General features: G+C 42.9%; 1 protein-coding gene and 1 pseudogene across 3 annotated transcripts in view; one reads left to right on the top strand and one right to left on the bottom strand.

Moving 5' to 3' along the window:
- Window positions 1–2,315, top strand: part of ROCK1 (Rho associated coiled-coil containing protein kinase 1) — a 160,625-nt gene extending 158,310 nt beyond the window's left edge. For 2 of the 3 annotated variants that reach the window (XM_053571384.1, XM_053571386.1), the window contains exon 33: window positions 854–2,315. In XM_053571384.1, coding sequence (XP_053427359.1) covers window positions 854–860 — 7 coding nt within the window. In that variant the 3' untranslated portion in view covers window positions 861–2,315. The remainder of the gene's footprint in view (window positions 1–853) is intronic. The other variant, XM_053571385.1, reaches the window with a different exon arrangement.
- Window positions 2,316–12,172: 9,857 nt separating this feature from the next.
- On the bottom strand, window positions 12,173–14,018 carry LOC128572133 (pre-mRNA-splicing factor CWC22 homolog; annotated as a pseudogene).
- Window positions 14,019–17,861: the final 3,843 nt, after the last annotated feature.

Below are 17,861 nucleotides of genomic sequence, written 5' to 3'. Positions count from 1 at the left end.
TTGTACGATGGTACATCAACCTTCCCCTGGACATAGGGTATAAGCTGGATCTAAAATGAATAAAATAGGATAATAGCTGAGTAAGAAAATGTGTTTGAAAAAGAATAGAAACAAGCCGGGCGCGGTGGCTTACCCCTGTAATCCCAGCACTGTGGGAGGCTGACCCGGGAGGATTGCTTGAGCTCAGGAGTTCCCCAAGCAAGAGTGAGACTCCAACTCATGGAAAAAAAATGGAAAAACCCAGCCGGGTGGCGTAGCAAGCGCCTGTAATCCCAGCGGCTTCTGAGGCTGAGGCAGCAGGATGCCCACAGCCTGAGTCTGAGGTTGCAGTGAGCTACAATGCCATTGCAGTCTTCTCAGGGCATAGGGTAGAACTCTGTCTCAACAACAACAACAAAGAGTAGAAACAAAGAAGGGATAATACTAGGTATATTTTTCCTTTTCCCCATTTTCCAAATTTTGTGTAATTTTTAATTATTATATCTAAAGATAATATGTATTGGGTGGCGCCTGTGGCTCAGTGGGTAGGGCACCAGCCTGTATACTGAGGGTGGCGGTTCGAACCCGGCCACAGCCAAACTGCAACGAAAAATAGCCGGGTGTTGTGGCAGGTGCCTGTAGTCCCAGCTACTCAGGAGGCTGAGGCAAGAGAATCGCCTAAGCCCAGGAGTTGGAGATTGCTGTGAGCTGTGACCTCACGGCACTCTGCCAAGGGCGATAAAGTAAGACTCTGTCTCAAAAAAAAAAAAAATAATAATATGTATTTACCTTTCCTTTCCATTTTTGTTTCTTGTATTTTAAAACTGAATGCATTTCTGGAATTACAGGGTTTTTGGTTTTTTTCTTTTCCCAGCAGTTAACCAGGCAACCTAGTGCCTTGTGGAATCGTGTGGAAAGCTACCTGAAAAACCAGGCTTCTTTAACCATGCAAAGCAGACAGGCTATTTCTTTGACACAAATATCACAGGCTTCAGGGTTAAGATTGCTGTTATTCTGTTCTTGCTTTGGCACAACACACTGAGGGTTTTTTCTTTTTTATTGCGGGTTTGCCTACAGGTAGATTAGATTAATTATTACTATGTAATGCAAGTACAATTGGGGGGAAGCTTAGGTAAATATATTTTTTTTAAAAAGGTGCTGCCTTTTTGAATTTCTAAGAAAATGCCTGTCAATCGTGATAGAACAGAGTTTTCCTCATATGAGTGAGAGGAAGGGACTTTCACTTTCAAGTGGAATGGCCATCACTATCAAGATCAGCTCATGGAAAGAGTAATGAAAATATCTCAAAATGAGACAAACTGAAGTTTTTTTAAATGACTTAAATTTTTGTGCTCTTGCAAGACTCTACAAAACTATTTTAGGAAAGCAGTGGTATCACTTGAACTTCAGTGCCCTCACTGTAGAATTGAAAAGCCTTACTATTGATTGCCCATGGAGGACTGGATGGAGAAATTAAGTATCTTACATTATGCTTTACAAAATTCTGTGTATGTTTCAGCAAGTTGGGGGCGTGGGAGAAGACAAAAAAAAATTACATTTAATCTATGCATTTTGCCAAGCCATATTGAGTTATTTTACTACTAGAGATATTAGGAACTAACTGTGCAAAAGAACCAACTTTAAAAGCATTTTGTGGGGTACATCATTTCTATAATTGTATAATGTGTTTCTTTGTGGTTTTAAGTGATAAAGACATTAAGTTAACAAACATATAAGAAATGTATGCACTGTTTGAAATGTAAATTATTCTTAGAACACTTTCAATGGGAATTGCATTGCCCTTTTAGTGCCTTAAATTTGAGAGAATTATTTTACTGCCATAAGTAAGTATAGAAATTTCAAAAAACATATTTTCAAAAAATTATGTGTGTCAGTGGTTTTTTTCATTGATAATTGGTTTAATTTAAAATATTTAGAGGTTTGTTGGACTTTCATAAATTGAGTACAATCTTTGCATCGAACTACCTGCTATAAGGACTTTATAAAACTATCTGCAAAAAATGTAGAAGTTTGCACCAATACAAAAAGAAAATTATGGCAATACATTCGTGATGTTTTCCAGTTAACATAGGAATTACCAGATAAATACTGTTAAACTCTTGTCTCATGACAAGAGCTAATTCATGTGGGCAGTATGATTTATTGTTTCTTTTTTAACCAAATACCTCCTCAGTAATTTATAATGGCTTTGCAGTAATGTGTGTCAAATAAGAAGCACTGGAAAACTGATCGTCTCTAGGATGATATGCATGTTTCGAGTGGTATGAAAGCCGCACTGATGGATATGTAATAATAAACATATCTGTTATTAATATGCTAATGACTCTGTGCTCATTTAATGAGAAATAAAAGTAATTTATGGATGGATATCTTTATTGATGACTGCTATGGTGTTTTCTCATGTCTGGAATGAATAGAAAGCTTACTAAATATTAGTCTGTAACTGTATACAAATGTTTGTTAAATTCTATGACTAGATGAAAGTATATTTTTGAAAAATAAAACCTGGTCTTGGGCTCTAAAAGGAGTGACTAGTCCCAATAAAACATTGGCTAATGTCTGTTGGGAAACAATTCTCCGTGGTTTTCTAGCCTTTCTTCACATCATGTTAATAGAGACTCTGTCAACTTTAGTTCTGGACTGTCTTTTCCAAGGATATATGAAGTGTGAATAGCCTCGGAAGAAGATAGTGTCTCTCTTGATAGGAGGGCAGATTTGTTTACTGTCCATATATAATAGAGATAATGTCTCTCACCAGGGTAAAAAGATTATAAAAGATTTGGGTCCCCTAAACCTCAGGTTCCTCACCTGTGATTCAAACCCATTGTGTCCTCCTTGGGCCATTCTGCATTGCCCACCTAGAACCTGGGGGAAGAACTGACAGGAACATGAAGCTCACTATGCTACTTGCTGTGCTGTGAGTAATGAAGTCATTTGAGTCTGACCCAGGGGTCTCATGTCTTCTGTAGGATCCATGAAACTGACAAGCTAACTGATAGCTTGCAAATAGGATAAAATTTCATCACAGTTTCTGACAGCCTGCTTATAACATTCTTAGAACTATCCACCCCCAAACCTAAATTAGCACACCAACATTGTGAGGATCTGGGGAGTGCTGTGATCAGGTAGCCACACTATCACTGGTGGCATTCCACACTTGGCCCATCTGCTATGGCCCACCCTAGATGTTTTCTACTATTCCTTTGTTCCTAAGTGTAAGAATTTTGTATACTGCCTCAGAAAAATCACTTTCATGACCCTTTCATTAGCACAGCCTGGCTCTCACATCTGCCTTGTATAGATGCATCTGCTTGGCCAAAAGTAAATCACATCCAGAATCCTAGCTGTAAGAAAGTCTGGGAAATGTAGCTTCCAGCTTCCTCTCCACTTTATTACAAGAGCACCCACTAGGAGTGTGGAAAGGAGGTTTAGTGTTAAGCCAGCCCAATCCACCCTCACCTGCAAGCTTCAGCTGAGACCAGGGATTCAAACTGTGGGCAAGAAAAAAGAACAGCCACTGTCATTATTCACTGATTGGTTCACATAATCCAACTGTGATCACTAGTCATCATTTGAGGTTTCAGTTTAAACTCAAACCTCAGTTTAACCTGACCACCCTTCATTTAAAGTATTCAGGAGGCTGAGGCAGAAGGATCCCTCGAGCCGAGAAGTTCAGTGTTACAGTGAGCTATGATTGCACCACTGCACTCCAACCTGGACAAAAAGTAAGATGCTATATCAACAAAAGAAGCAAAAGGGGCCAGGGCTGGTGGCTCATGACTGTAATCCCAGCACTTGGGAGGTCGAGATGGATGGATCACCTGAGCTCACAAGTTCAAGACCAGCCTGAGCCAGGGTGAGACACACACCCGGTCTCTAAAAAATAGCCAAGCATTGTGGTGTGCGCCTGTAGTTCAGCTACTTGGAAGGCTGAGGCAAGAGGACTTTGAGCCCAGGAGTTTAAGGTTGCTGTAAACTATTGATACAGGATTCCACCACTCAGGGCTAGACAGGGAGCCTCCCCTCTCCACCCCCACCCCCCCCCCACCCCATTCTCTAGGCCCAAGTGAGCTCAGAGGTCAGACCTCCATTTCCAGGCACAAGCAGACTGCCTTTTTTTGGGTCACACCCTCTGGGCTCTGATAAGATCATGAACAAAGCAGCCTGTGATGGTTTTTTGGGTGGTTCCACCTTGAGAAGGAGCACACCCTAATCCTTTCTCAGGAACAAAGACTGTAAAGGATCTGATAACCTCACCCTAGTGAAGGAGGAACTACATTCATTTGTTAATGCACTCACTCACTTTGAAAAGATGTTTTTCCATCTATCAACTCCTGGCCACGTGTGATAAAGAGCCCACTTGGAGACTCCCAAGAGAGTTCTTCAGTTCTTTTCCCCTTCCAGAAGCTCTGGTGCTTTTTACTTCTGTATTATTTTCTAACTTCTAATAAAAGTCCTATCCTACCACTGATCTGTGGTCCTTGGGTTCATTCTTCGAATCCCGGAGACCCAGGACCTACTGAAGAGTGAAATTCCGGTATCACTATGATGCCACGGCACTCTACCAAGGGTGACTGAGACTCTGGCTCAAAAAAAAAGTAGGCTCGCCTGTAGCTCAGCAGCTAGGATGCCGGCCACATACATGGGAGGGTTGGAATCCGGCCAGGGCCTGCCAAACAACAATGATGACTACAACGAAAAAGAAATAGCCAGGTGTTGTGGCGGGTGCCTGTAGTCCCAGCTACTTGGGAGGGTGAGGCAAAAGAATCACCTAAGTCCAGGAGTTGGAGGTTGCTGTGAAGTGTGACACCATGGCACTCTACCAAGAGCAATTAAAAAATAAGAAGAAAGAAAACAAAATTATTAGCAGCTATCAGGATGATAATTAAAGACAACTTTTTTTTTTTTTTTTTTTTTTTTTTTTTGCAGTTTATGGCCGGGGCTGGGTTTCCCAGAAACCTCCAATTCCTGAACTTAGGCCATTCTCTTGCCTTAGCCTCCCCAGTAGCTGGGACTACAGGCGCCCGCCACGATGCCTGGCTATTGTTTTGTTGCAGTTTGGCTGGGGCCGGTTTGAACCCGCCACCCTCGGTATATGGGGGCAGCACCCTACCCACTGAGTCACAGGTGCCGCCCCCGTGACTTTAATTGTAAAGACACTTTGGGGCTTTTTCTGGACACAGTTACTGATAGCCCTCCTGATCCACAATACCCTCAAGGGGGCCAACGTTGGGATCATCTGTTACTGTATTTGTGTTATTTTGCATCTGATTAAATGTTTTTCTCTCTGTATCTTTGCCTACTATAAATGTGTGATGAGTTCATGCTACCAAACTTAGAAAACCAAGAGACATTGTTTCCATACCTTGATAGTGAAAGAAAATAACTTCCCCCCCACCCCCGGCTGGGCACCGTGGCTCACGCATGTAAACCTAGCACTTGGGAAGGCCGAGGCAGTTAAAACTCCTCAGCTCAGGAGTTCAAGACCAGGCTGAGCAAGAGCAAGACCCTGTGTCTACTAAAAAATAGAAAAACTTGCCGTGTGTTGTGGTGGGTGCCTGTAATCCCAGTTACTCTTGAGGCTGAGGCAAGAGGATCGCTCAAATCCAGGAGTTTGAGGTTGCTGTGAGCTATGATACCAAGGCAAGGCCACAGAGTGAGGTTCCATCTTAAAACAAAAAAAAATTTCCTCCCTTAAATAATAGGTTACAGTATGTGAAATATACTAAAATCTAACAAGGGTTGAGTCAGCATTCAAATTCAGGAGTGTGTTTTCCCCCAAGCTTTTAACTTTCACATGCCATCTGGAAAATTGGGATTTGTAGTTGTGTGCACTAGAACAGAGTATTAAACATTTCAAATTCTCAGTTTCCTCATGTGTAAATTAGGGAAGGTGAGTATCTAGGAATGGGGAGAATTAAAATAATTTTTATAACTGAAAGTTATGTTTTGACTTTGAGACTTTTTTGACAGTTTAAAGATCTTGGCGTATCTCAAAGTCATAATGAATGTAGTAAAGGAAATAAGAATTTTCTTTACTTCCAGTAATTTTATACATTGACCCAGGCAAATAAGCTACTTTATTCAATTTAACAAATAAATTATTCTACATACTAGCAGAACCATATTTATAGGATAAAATAACATAAATATTACTCTATTCACAAGCTTTGAATTATACAATGTTTTCCTAAACATTTTTATTTCTCCCCTTGCATATCTAAATAAATAGGATAGCTTGGGCAATAACTATTTTTTTTTTTTGAGACAGAGTCTCACTATGTCACCCCAGGTAGAATGCCGTGGCGTTTTAATTCTCATAGGACAATTGGTTAATACTTGGCTAAAGAGAGATCTTTTGTATGTCAGGCTTTCCATACAAAAATCCGAGTTACATACGCTTTGGAGATAACCCGTTAGAAGACATTCCAGCAGTTACTATTGGTTACTAAGGAATTGGTCAGGTAGATATGGTATTTAGAGGGAAGACGTTGACTTTTTACTTTATTCTTTTTTTTTTTTTTGAGACAGAGTCTCACTTTGTCACCCTCAGTAGAGTGCTGTGGTGTCATAGCTGACAGCAAGCTCAAACTCTTGGCCTCAACTCGGGGCCTGTGGCTCAAGCAACTAAGGTGCCAGCCATACACCTGAGCTGGCGGGTTTGAATCCAGCCCGGGCCATCAAACAACAATGATGGCTGCAACCAAAAAATAGCCAGCTATTGTGGCAGGCACCTGTAGTCCCAGCTACTTGGGAGTCTGAAGCAGGAGAATCGCTTAAGCCCAGGAGGTGGAAGTTGCTGCGATCTGTGATGCCATAGCACTCTACCCAGGGTAACAGCATGAGGCTCTGTCTCCAAAAAAAAAAAAAAAACTCTTGGGCTCAAGGGATTCTCTTGTCTTACCCTTATGAGTAGCTGGGACTACATGGGCCCACCACAAACTCCGGCTAGTTTTAGAGACAGAGTCTCACTCTTGCTCAGGCTGGTCTCAAACTCGTGAGTTCAAGCAATACACCTCAGCCTCCCAGAGTGCTAGGATTATAGGCATGAGCCATGGCTCCCAGCACTTTAATACTCTTTTGCATTTAATTTAGTGTAATAAACACAGATATTGTTCAAAAAATAACACTAAAAGAATAAACGATTTTGCAGTAAATTTGCCTAGAGCATTGAGAGCAGCTTTTTTTTTTTGTAGAGGCGGAGTCTCACTTTATGGCCCTTGGTAGAGTGCCGTGGCCTCACCCAGCTCACAGCAACCTCCAACTCCTGGGCCCAAGCGATTCTCTTGCCTCAGCCTCCCGAGTAGCTGGGACTACAGGCACCCGCCACAACGCCCGGCTATTTTTTGTTTGCAGATTTGGCCGGGGCCAGGTTTGAACCGCCACCCTTGGTATATGGGGCCGGCGCCCTACCAACTAAGCCACAGGCGCCGCCCAAGAGCAGCTTTTTTATATAGGTATTATTTATCAAGAAACTGATTTGAGGGCAGTGCCTGTGGCTCAAGGAGTAGGGCGCCAGTCCCGTATGCTGGAGGTGGCGGGTTCAAACCCAGCCCCAGCCAAAAAACCACAAAAAAGAAACTGATTTGAGGGGCCAGGCACAGTGGCTCACACCTGTAATACTAGCACTCTGTGAGGCTGAGGTGGGTGGATTGCCGGAGCTCAGGCGTTCTAGACCAGACTGAGCAAGAGTGAGACCCCATCTCTAAAAATAGCAGGGTGTTGTGGTGGGTGCCTATAGTCCCAGCTACTTGGGAGGCTGAGGCAAGAGGATCTCTTGAGACCAAGAAGTTGGAGGTTGCTGTGAGCCGTGATGCCATAGTACTCTACCAATGGTGACAAACAAAAACTGATTTGAGCAGTAAGCATTATAAAAACAAAGAACAACTGTGATTAAGATTTGTAGTGCGGGTTTGGGGTCTGTAGCACAGTGGTTACGGTGCCAGCCCATACACCAGGGCTGGCAGGGTCAAACCCAGCCTGGGCCAGCTAAACAACAATGACAACTGCAAAAAAAATAGCCGGGTGTTGTGGCGGGCGCCTGTAGTCCCAGCTACTTGGAAGGCGGAGGCAAGAGAATCGCTTAAGCCCTAGAGTTTGAGGTTGCTGTGAGCTGTGACGCCACGGCACCGTACCAAGGGGGACATAGCGACACTCTGTGTCGGAAAAAAAAAAAAATAAAGAATTTGGACAATGTATAAACCTTCCAGAAAAGAGTCACCATTCTAGATGTCATTAAGAACAATCACAGGGGCTGGGCGCAGTGACTCACACCAGTAATCCTCACACTTTGAGAGACCAAGGAGAGTGTGTTGCTTGAGTTCAGGAGTTTGAGACTAGCTGAGCAAGTGCGAGACCCCATCTCTACTAAAAATAGAAAAAGTAGCTGGGTGTTGTGGCAGGTGTCTCTAATCCCAGCTACTTAACAGGCTGAGGCAAGAGGCTCTTTTGAGCCCAGAGTTTGAGGTTGCTGCGAGCTATTACACTATGGCACTCTACCCTGGGGTGACAGACTCCTTGTCTCAAAAAATAAAAAAATTAACAAAGAATAGCTTAGTTGATAAAACCATAGGAGGCGGTACCATAGGTTTCAGGAAATTGACCACAATTTTGGAAAAATTTCTACTGTGGATAAAATGCTGTCAAACAGCATTGTATGTTACAGATAAATCTTTCCTAAAAGGAAGAATCAGGCTTAGCGCCTGTAGCTCAGTGAGTAGGGCACTGGCCACATACACTGAGGCTGGCGGGTTCAAGTCCAACCTGGGCCTGCTAAACAACAATGACACCTGCAACGAAAAATAGCCAGGCGTTGTGGTGGGCACCTGTAGTCCCAGCTACTGGGTAGGCTAAGGCAAGAGAATTGCTTAAGCCCAAGAGTTGGAGGTTGCTGTGAGCTGTGATTCCACCACACTCTGTGGAAGGCGACATAGAGAAACTCTGTCTCAAAAAAAAAAAAAAAAAAAAAAATAGAACCTTCTGGAGAAGGAACTGGTCAACTCCCTGTGAGGAGACCCTAATTTTAAAGACAAAGGATAGTGTACTCTCAAAGTCAATAGAGGGCAGACTACTCCAATAAGGAATAGCAGCCCCCCAGTGTGACCGTCTATCCTTTATACTAATCCCTAATGATATGTTTTTTTGTTTTTTTCTCTTGAGACAGAGTCTCATGTAGAGGAACGGACACCATGCTTGCATAGGATAGTTACTGATTCTTATCACATTAAAAGGAATGCTGAGCACAGGACAGTCTCCTGGCAAGCCTAGAGACGGTTTGTGACTTGGGGGCAATCCCCCGAGTAACTCAGTGTTCCAGAACGAGATAAGATCGGTCATTCACTAGTGAGCATGTGTTAAACATTGATGCTTAGTATCTTCATGAAGGTTGTGAGGAAAGAGCACGAGGCGATGTTTATGCATGCAGCCCTCATATGTAATGCCCTTAACTCTCCACACCTGTTGTGTATAACCTTAATAAATAGCCCTTGCGGAGGAGGCTCTGGGCTACCTGCACTTAAGGTTAGCCCGCCTCCCACAAGCTTGTACTTCTAAATTGTGTCATGCTTGGTTCCTTCCTGCAGCAACTGAGACCAGGGCCTTAGGGGTCGTGACAGTCTCAAGCTGTCACACTGGGGTAGGGCCACGGTGTCACAGCTCACAGCAACCTCAAACTCTTGGGCTTAGGCGATTCTCTTGCCTCAGCCTCCCATGTGGCTGGGACTACAGGTGCCTGCCACAAGGCCTGGCTATATTTTTTTTTTTTCTAAGAAAAAGAAAGTTTTTTTTTTTTTTTGTAGAGACAGAGTTTCACTTTATGACCCTTGGTAGAGTGTCATGGCATCATACAGCTCACAGCAACCTCCAACTCCTGGGCTTAAGCGATTCTCTTGCCTCAGCCTCCCGAGCAGCTGGGACTACAGGCGCCCGCCACAACGCCCGGCTATTTTTTGGTTGCAGTTCAGCCGGGGCCGGGTTTGAACCCGCCACCCTCGGTATATGGGGCCGGCGCCCTACCGACTGAGCCACAGGCGCCGCCCCGAAAAAGAAAGTTTTTATTAGGCCAGCATGTGTTTGTCGGTGTCATAGTTCAGAATCACTCATCCTTAGAATATAGCATAATTTTCCACTTTTTAAAAATTCAAAACTCCTTTTTGCCTTTCTGGCATAAGGAACCATTCTTTTTTTTTTCTTTGCAGTTTTTGGTCAGGGCTGGGTTTGAACCCGCCACCTCCAGCATATAGGGCCAGCACCCTACCCCTTTGAGCCACGCTGCCCCTGGCTATTTTTTGATTGTTGTTTGGCGGCCTGGCTGGATTCCAACCCACCAGCTCTGGTGTACTTGGCTGGCGCCCTAGCCACTTGAGCTGTAGGCACTGAGCCTCCCTAATATGTTAAGCTGGGGGTAGAAAGAATATCCATGAATTTTCTGGGAAAGAGCAGAGAGTTCCCCAAAGTGGGAAACTTCCCCTTTCCTGATCTTGTAGAGTTATCTTCCAGGATTATCGTGGTATTTGTAAACTGTTATTGTGCTGGTTGGTATGATTTTTTTTTTTTTTCCAGTTTTGGCTGGGGCCAGTTTGAACCCACTACCTCTGGTATTTGGGGCTGGTGCCCTACTCCTTGAGCCATAGGCGCCACCCAGTTGGTATGATTTTTGAAATTGAGGAGGATCCTAAGGTTCTGTGGGAACCCAACCTGAGGCGAACTGGGAATCAGGAGCATATGAAAGTTTTTCTGGCCCTTCCTCAGGGGAGAAAGTATATGATACAAATATGAATAAGCAAGAAAATACCTCGACTATTATGGCAGCTGAGATCAAATAATTGGAAGACCGGTTGAGTAGTCTCACAGTTGGGAATGTTAACATAGATTACCCAACAGTGCCCTCAGCACCTCCCTACGTAGATGAATCACCTGTGACTTATCAAGGCTGGATTAGAGGGGTGCAGGTCCAGTGACCTTATTTTTATTTATTTATTATTTTTTTGTAGAGACAGAGTTTCGCTTTATTGCCCTCGGTAGAGTGCCGTGGTGTCACACAGCTCACAGCAACCTCCAACTCCTGGGCTTAGGTGATTCTCTTGCCTCAGCCTCCCGAGTAGCTGGGACTACAGGCGCCCGCCACAACACCTGTTTTGTTGCAGTTTGGCCAGGGCCCGGTTTGAACCCACCACCCTCGGGATATGGGGCCGGCACCCTACCCACTGAGTCACAGGGGCCGCCCCCATGACTTTAGTTGTAAAGACACTCTGGGGCTTTTTCTGGGCACACTTACTGTTATCCCTCCTGATCCATAATACCCTCAAGGGGGCCAATGTTTTCATCACCAGATGATCACTTTTACGTTTTCTTTTTTCTTTTTCAACAAGTATTTGATCATTTTATTCACAAAATATAAGCAAGACTTACATCCTTTTCTGGTCAAACTGTTCACTTCAAATAATTTATTTTATTTATTTATTTTTTTGTAGAGACAGAGTCTCACTTTATAGCCCTCGGTACAGTGCCGTGGCATCACACAGCTCACAGCAACCTCCAACTCCTGGGCTTAAGTGATTCTCTTGCCCCAGCCTCCCGAGTAGCTGGGACTACAGGCGCCTGCCACAACGCCCGGCTATTTTTTGGTTGCAGTTCAGCCGGGGCCGGGTTTGAACCCGCCACCCTCGGTATATGGGGCCGGCGCCTTTACCGACTGAGCCACAGGCGCTGCCCCCACTTCAAATAATTTTAAAGGAAGATCCTTGAGATGTATCAATTATAAAACAAGTTATAAACAAAACATTTCAAAATTTACAAATACAAATCAGTCCTTAATACAAGAATTCTCTACAAAGTTCACCGATCAATGTAAAAAATAATCTGTTTCGGCGGCGCCGGTGGCTCAGTCAGTAAGGCGCCAGCCCCATATACCGAGGGTGGCGGGTTCAAACCCGGCCCCGGCCAAACTGCAACCAAAAATAGCCGGGCGTTGCGGCGGGCGCCTGTAGTCCCAGCTACTTGGGAGGCTGAGGCAAGAGAATCGCTTAAGCCCAGGAGTTGGAGGTTGCTGTGAACTGTGTGAGGCCACGGCACTCTACCGAGGACCATAAAGTGAGACTCTGTCTTTACAAAAAAAAAAAAAAGTAAAAGAAGAAAAATAATCTGTTTCAACCTTACATAAGGCATGCCCAGTTTATGCCCTTTTGTAGAATTGTTTTTGCTTTGTAGGAGACTTTTCTCTTTGCCCATCCTGACTTTTCCTTGAGTCTCTGGAATGTTCGGCGTAGATTTTCCCCAGTCCCTCTCTGCACCATTTTGATACCTATCTTCATCATTTCTAGAGCCTGCATGTTTTCTGTCTGTTTCCCTTGACTTTGATCTATCTCTTCTTCTAAAATTTTCACTGTTCTTATTTCAATGTCTGTGCTTCTCATTTTCAGAAGAAGAATTTCTTCTCTCTCCTCTTTTCTTTTTGTGATCACCACATTCGTTCTCCAAATCTCTGTGCATTTCTTGATCTCCGTCAGTCACAGCTCCACTGTCATTATTTCGCTCAGGGGGAACACTTCTGTCATGCACTTTGTTATGGGGTCTCTCCCATTTGAATCTCTTGAATTTCCATCCCTCTGTTTTTCTGCCCATTTGTCTCTCTCAGTCCTTGTTTCCTGGTGCCTGTGTTCTAATCTTCTTTCTTCATGTTTTCTACCATTTGTTTGCTGGCTCCTGATCAATTTATCTACTTCTTTACTTATGGTCTTCCCATATCTCTTCTTCCTTATATCTTTAGCTAAGGCAGAGCTGTGACTGCTGGTTGATGAAGAATCATTCTCTTCACTGGAAGATTCTGAGCTGCTATGGCTGCTGGTCAGAATCAGAGTCGGAGGAGTCAAACTCTGAAGAGGAGGACGCTGAAAGAGGAAGAGGAAGGGGAGCATTTATCTTTCTCAACATCTGGTTTCTGGGCCACGATGGCGTATTTTTGAGATGCTCACGCAGTTCGTCCATTAAACCCCCAAGACCTATCGAGGAAGTAAAGAAGTTGATGGCAAACTGAGTCTTTCTTGGATTATCTCAGGGTAATAATCCTTCGAAGAATGGCTGTAGAGTTTCATTCTTTAATCTCCCATGAAGTTTAGGGAGACCCATGTATTCACATAGTTCCTGAAAAAATACTTTGACAAATATTCGACTGGAGGATGTGGTGGTTTCTTCGCTCGGTTTTATACATTCAACAACACTCCATGGAAGGGAATCAGTGTATAAAAGGTGAGCAAACATCTTAGCAACATTTCTCAATCGGTTTGTTTCCAAGCGATGGATGGTATCATATTGTTCTTTGAATATACTTTCAAAGGATTCCATGTACTTTTTTTTAGCATACAAAATCTCCCAGCTAATAAGCCAAAAAATTTCTCTTATGTCCTTTGCTGAGCACAACAATCCAGGATCATGCTGCAGAGTTCTTTGGTTTGACTTTCAGGGAATTCCATGTTCAGCAATTTGTGAGCACATTCTTCAAAATCTACACTTGACCAAATAGCAAGATATATTGTATGACGAAATGAGACCAGACCACTTTCTGTTTTGTCGTGAATAGTCACTTTTGGTCCTTCTTCATCTTCTTCTCCCTCCTCTTCCTCCTCTTCTTCCTCACTACTTCCAGCATCTTGGTCTGTGTTTGAATCACTGTCTCCTTCATCATGAATTTCCTTCTTAATAGTTTTATACTTCTCTTCATTCTCCATAAAATTAGGATCCATCTGGAACACATTAAGAACCTCTTCTGGATTGTAGTTATCCTCCGAAGGGAGCATATGGGTGAACTGATCATCTTCCTCCACTAAGTCAAGTCCTTCTAGGATAACGGGGTGGTCCTTGAATCCATCCATTCATACAAGCGAACATCACTTCAATCATATATTGAACGCTCTTATCAATTTCAGACTCATGCAGAATGTTTCAAGGTGTTCGAATATAGCATTGATTCCTCTTGGTGACACTTGTGTTAATTTCAGGCCACATTCCTTGTCTTGAGTCATCACAGCTCCTTTTCTAATTCTGACCTCTGCCTTCCTTTTTATAAGGGTCCTTGTGATGATTGGCCCCACCCATATGATCTCATTTTAAGAACCATAACTTAATCACATCAGCAAGTCCTTTTTTTTTTTTGTAGAGACAGAGTCTCACTTTATCACCCTCTGTAGAGTGCCGTGGCATCACACAGCTCACAGCAACCTCCAACTCATGGGTTTAGGCGATTCTCTTGCTTCTGCCTTCTGAGTAGCTGGGACTACAGGTGTCTGCCACAATGACTGGCTATTTTTTTGTTGCTGTTGGAACAAGGTCAGGTTTGAACCCACCACCCTCAGGATATGGGGCTGGCACCCTACTCACTGAGCCACAGGCGCTGCCCCAAGTTCTTGTTTCAAGGGTAACATATTCAAAGATTCAGGAGATTAGGGCAAGAATGTATTTTTGGAAGCATTATTCTGTCTACCAGCAACTACCAAAAACAAACAAACAACAACAACAAAAAAACCCAAAACAAGAAAAACAAATATCACTCAATTTTCTTATAAAATCTGTAGTTTTAATATTTTTATATTTCTCTCTCTACTAAATTATAAAGTCTAGATGGAAAAAGACAAACCTTAAGTAATTTGGGACCATATGTATGTATGTGTGTGTTTATATATTATCAATGCAGCAGAACAGTACTTTGCTTAAAATGGTGTTCAATAAATACTTCCTAATTGAATGCATAAGTTTGTTTTAGGTCAACAGGTGATGTGAATTATATTAGGTTTGGGAAGTGTTCTGGAATGGAGGACTTCCAGGGCTACAACCAATTCTGTGTAGCCTGGTGCCGTGAGAGTGGCAAGAGAAGACTCCAGCCATCTCTGGCCGGTGGGTTTTGCCCAGAGGCTTGTTTTGGTGACACAGGAAGCCGATGAGAGACTTCTGGACCCCACGAGGAGGACAGAAGCAGTGGAAAATCTGGCAAGTAGTAGGTGGTTTTATTTGGTTGGAAGCCTCAGCTGTACCCATAGCAACAGCAAGACTGCAAGCAGGAGAAGCCTTACCTGTGGGTTGTTTTGGTTTTCTTGGACTTGGGCACTCGATTGGGGATGCCTTGGGGGATCTTGGGCTGGTGTGTGCAGACAACTTTGGGCATTATCTGGGGCCCTAGTCTGAGAAGCTGAGCCAGGAAGGAGCTAATATCGTTCAGCTGTGGGCTGCCCCTGCATGTTGCAGTGTGGGGATCATCCAGGAGACCCTGGGCAAATAATCTAGTGACTGAGCTGCCTAAAGGCAGGGACTGAAACACTAGGGAAGTGCGGAGATCCAAGTGTGGCAGATTCACAGCCTTGGCCCTCAGGGGCACAGTGGGAGTCTGGACTTGGCACACTGGATAAGCACACAGCCACACCAGGAGAGATCTCAGGGGTAAGTACTTTCCTTGGAAAGCTTCTGCTTGGCCAAGGTTCATAGTTTGGAGTGTCTTTTAAGTGGGCAGAGGAGACTTTTGGGCTCCCAAGCCTGAGGGGTCTGAGAGATCAGCAGAGGCCTCCAGTCTCCGTCTTGTACAGCTGTATCAACATTGTGATTAACATCTTATATCTCAGATAATCACCTGTTGCCTGGACAATATTCAGCAAGATACATATACTGTTTGGATCTTTGGTTTTTGGGTTTTGGCGGGGGCCGGGGGAGGTGTGTGTTCTTCTTTTGTGATTAACATCTTATATCTCAGATAATCACCTGTTGCCTGGACAATATTCAGCAAGATACATATACTGTTTGGATCTTTGGTTTTTGGGTTTTGGCGGGGGGTGTGTGTGTGTGTGTGTTCTTTTTTTGATTGCTTGTTTTCTTAATTTCAACATTTTTCCTTGGCATTTTTCTTGTTTTCTTCCCCCCGCCCACTGTCCTAGTTTAAATATAATCTTCCATTTTTGCCTTCTTTAACAATTAAAATTTCATTTTTGCCAGTGTTTCTGCCCCTATTATTTGTTTTGTTTCCCCCCAATAATTACTCCATAAGTGTTCTTGTTTGTTTGTTTTGGTTTGATTTATAGTATTTTTGGCTTTCCTCTCTACCTGCTGGAGGTGGGGTACTGTGTCTGATCCAGCTGGCAAAGAGCTATTGACCTCAAGGGAATCACCCAACCCAGCAGCCCCAGAGATTGGGGGTCTTCAAGGTTGGGTCATGGTACCCTACTATACACCCATATTACTCCTGTTTCTTTCTTTCGGTGCCTTTCTTCTTTTTGTCAGTATTTCCTTTTACTCACCCCTCGTCTTTCTCTTTTTTCTTTCTTTTTAAAATCTTTTTTCCCTTCTTGCTCTTCAATTTTCTTATCCTTCTGGTCCCGTACCAAAAGAACTCATTAAAACTTTAAAGAGCAAGAAGAAGTGAAAGGATAATTAGGTAAGGAAACAGATCCAAGAAAGCACTCATGAAGAAGAATCAGCAGAGAAATCCTGGCAACATGAAATACCAGTCCAGATCTCTTCTAGGGATTGCGAGGTAGCTATAGCAGAGGACTCCTCCTATAAAAAAATGTTAGCAATGACAGAAGGGGAATTTAAAATACAGATGATGAAAACAATGAAGGAAATTACTGAGAAAGTGGGAAATAACCAAAAGGAAATCCAAAAACAGAATCAAATAAGAGATGAACAATACAAAGAATATAGAAAGGATATAACAGAGCTGAAGGAACTGAAGCAGTCAATTAGGGAACTTAAGGATGCAATAGAAAGTATCAACAACAGGTTAGACCATGCAGAAGAAAGAATCTCAGAGGTAGAGGATAAAGCTCTCGAGATAACTCAGATAGTTAAAGAGGCAGAAAAGAAGAGAAAGAAAGGAGAACGTTCGCTGATAGAATTATGGGACTCTATGAAACGTTCAAACATACAAGTTATAGGTATCCCAGAAGGGGAAGAAGAATGCCCCAGAGGAATGGAAGTCATTCTAGAGAATATTATAAATGAAAATTTCCCTAATATCACCAAAGATTCTGACATATTCCTTTCAGAGTTATATTGGTCCCCTGGTTGCCTCAATTCAAATAGAGCTTCTCTAAGGAACATTGTGATGAATTTCTCTAAAGTCAAGACAAAAGTAAAGATTTTGCAAGCTGCCAGGAGTAAGCGCCAACTGACCTACAGGGGCAAATCCAGCAGGATGACCGTGGACTTCTCTAATGAAACTTTTCAGGCCAGAAGACAATGGTCATCTCTCTTTAATCTACTTAAACAGAACAACTTCCAGCCCAGAATTCTATATCCTGCTAAACTAAGCTTTAAAATTGATGGAGAAATCAAATCTTTTATTGATATGCAAACATTGAGAAAATTTGCCACAACAAGAGCAACTTTACAGGAAATATTTCAACCTGTTCTACACACTGACCATCACAATGGACCTTCACCAAAGTAAACACCCAGAAATTAAAGGACAGAACCTAGTTTCCACAATGATGCAAAAGACAAAACTAAGCAATGGACTTTCACAAAATAATATGAATAGAATGCTACCACACTTACCAATTATCCCAATAAATGTCAATGGCTTGAATTCCCCACTGAAGAGGCACAGATTGGCTGACTGGATTAAAAAACACAAGCCATCTATTTGCTGTCTACCGGAAACACACCTCATGTCAAAAGACAAATTAAAACTCAGAGTTAAAGGTTGGAAGTCAATTTTTCAGGCAAATGGAATTCAGAAGAAAAGAGGGGTTGCAATCTTATTTTCAGATTCATGTGGATTTAAAGCAACTAAAGTCAAAAAAGACAATGATAGTCACTTCATATTGGTCAAGGGAAAAATACAACAAGAAGACATTTAAATTCTAAATATTTATGCACCC

This window comes from Nycticebus coucang, chromosome 19, assembly GCF_027406575.1.
Source record: "Nycticebus coucang isolate mNycCou1 chromosome 19, mNycCou1.pri, whole genome shotgun sequence".
Taxonomy (NCBI): domain Eukaryota; kingdom Metazoa; phylum Chordata; class Mammalia; order Primates; family Lorisidae; genus Nycticebus; species Nycticebus coucang.
This window is presented reverse-complemented; position numbering and strand designations above follow the sequence as displayed.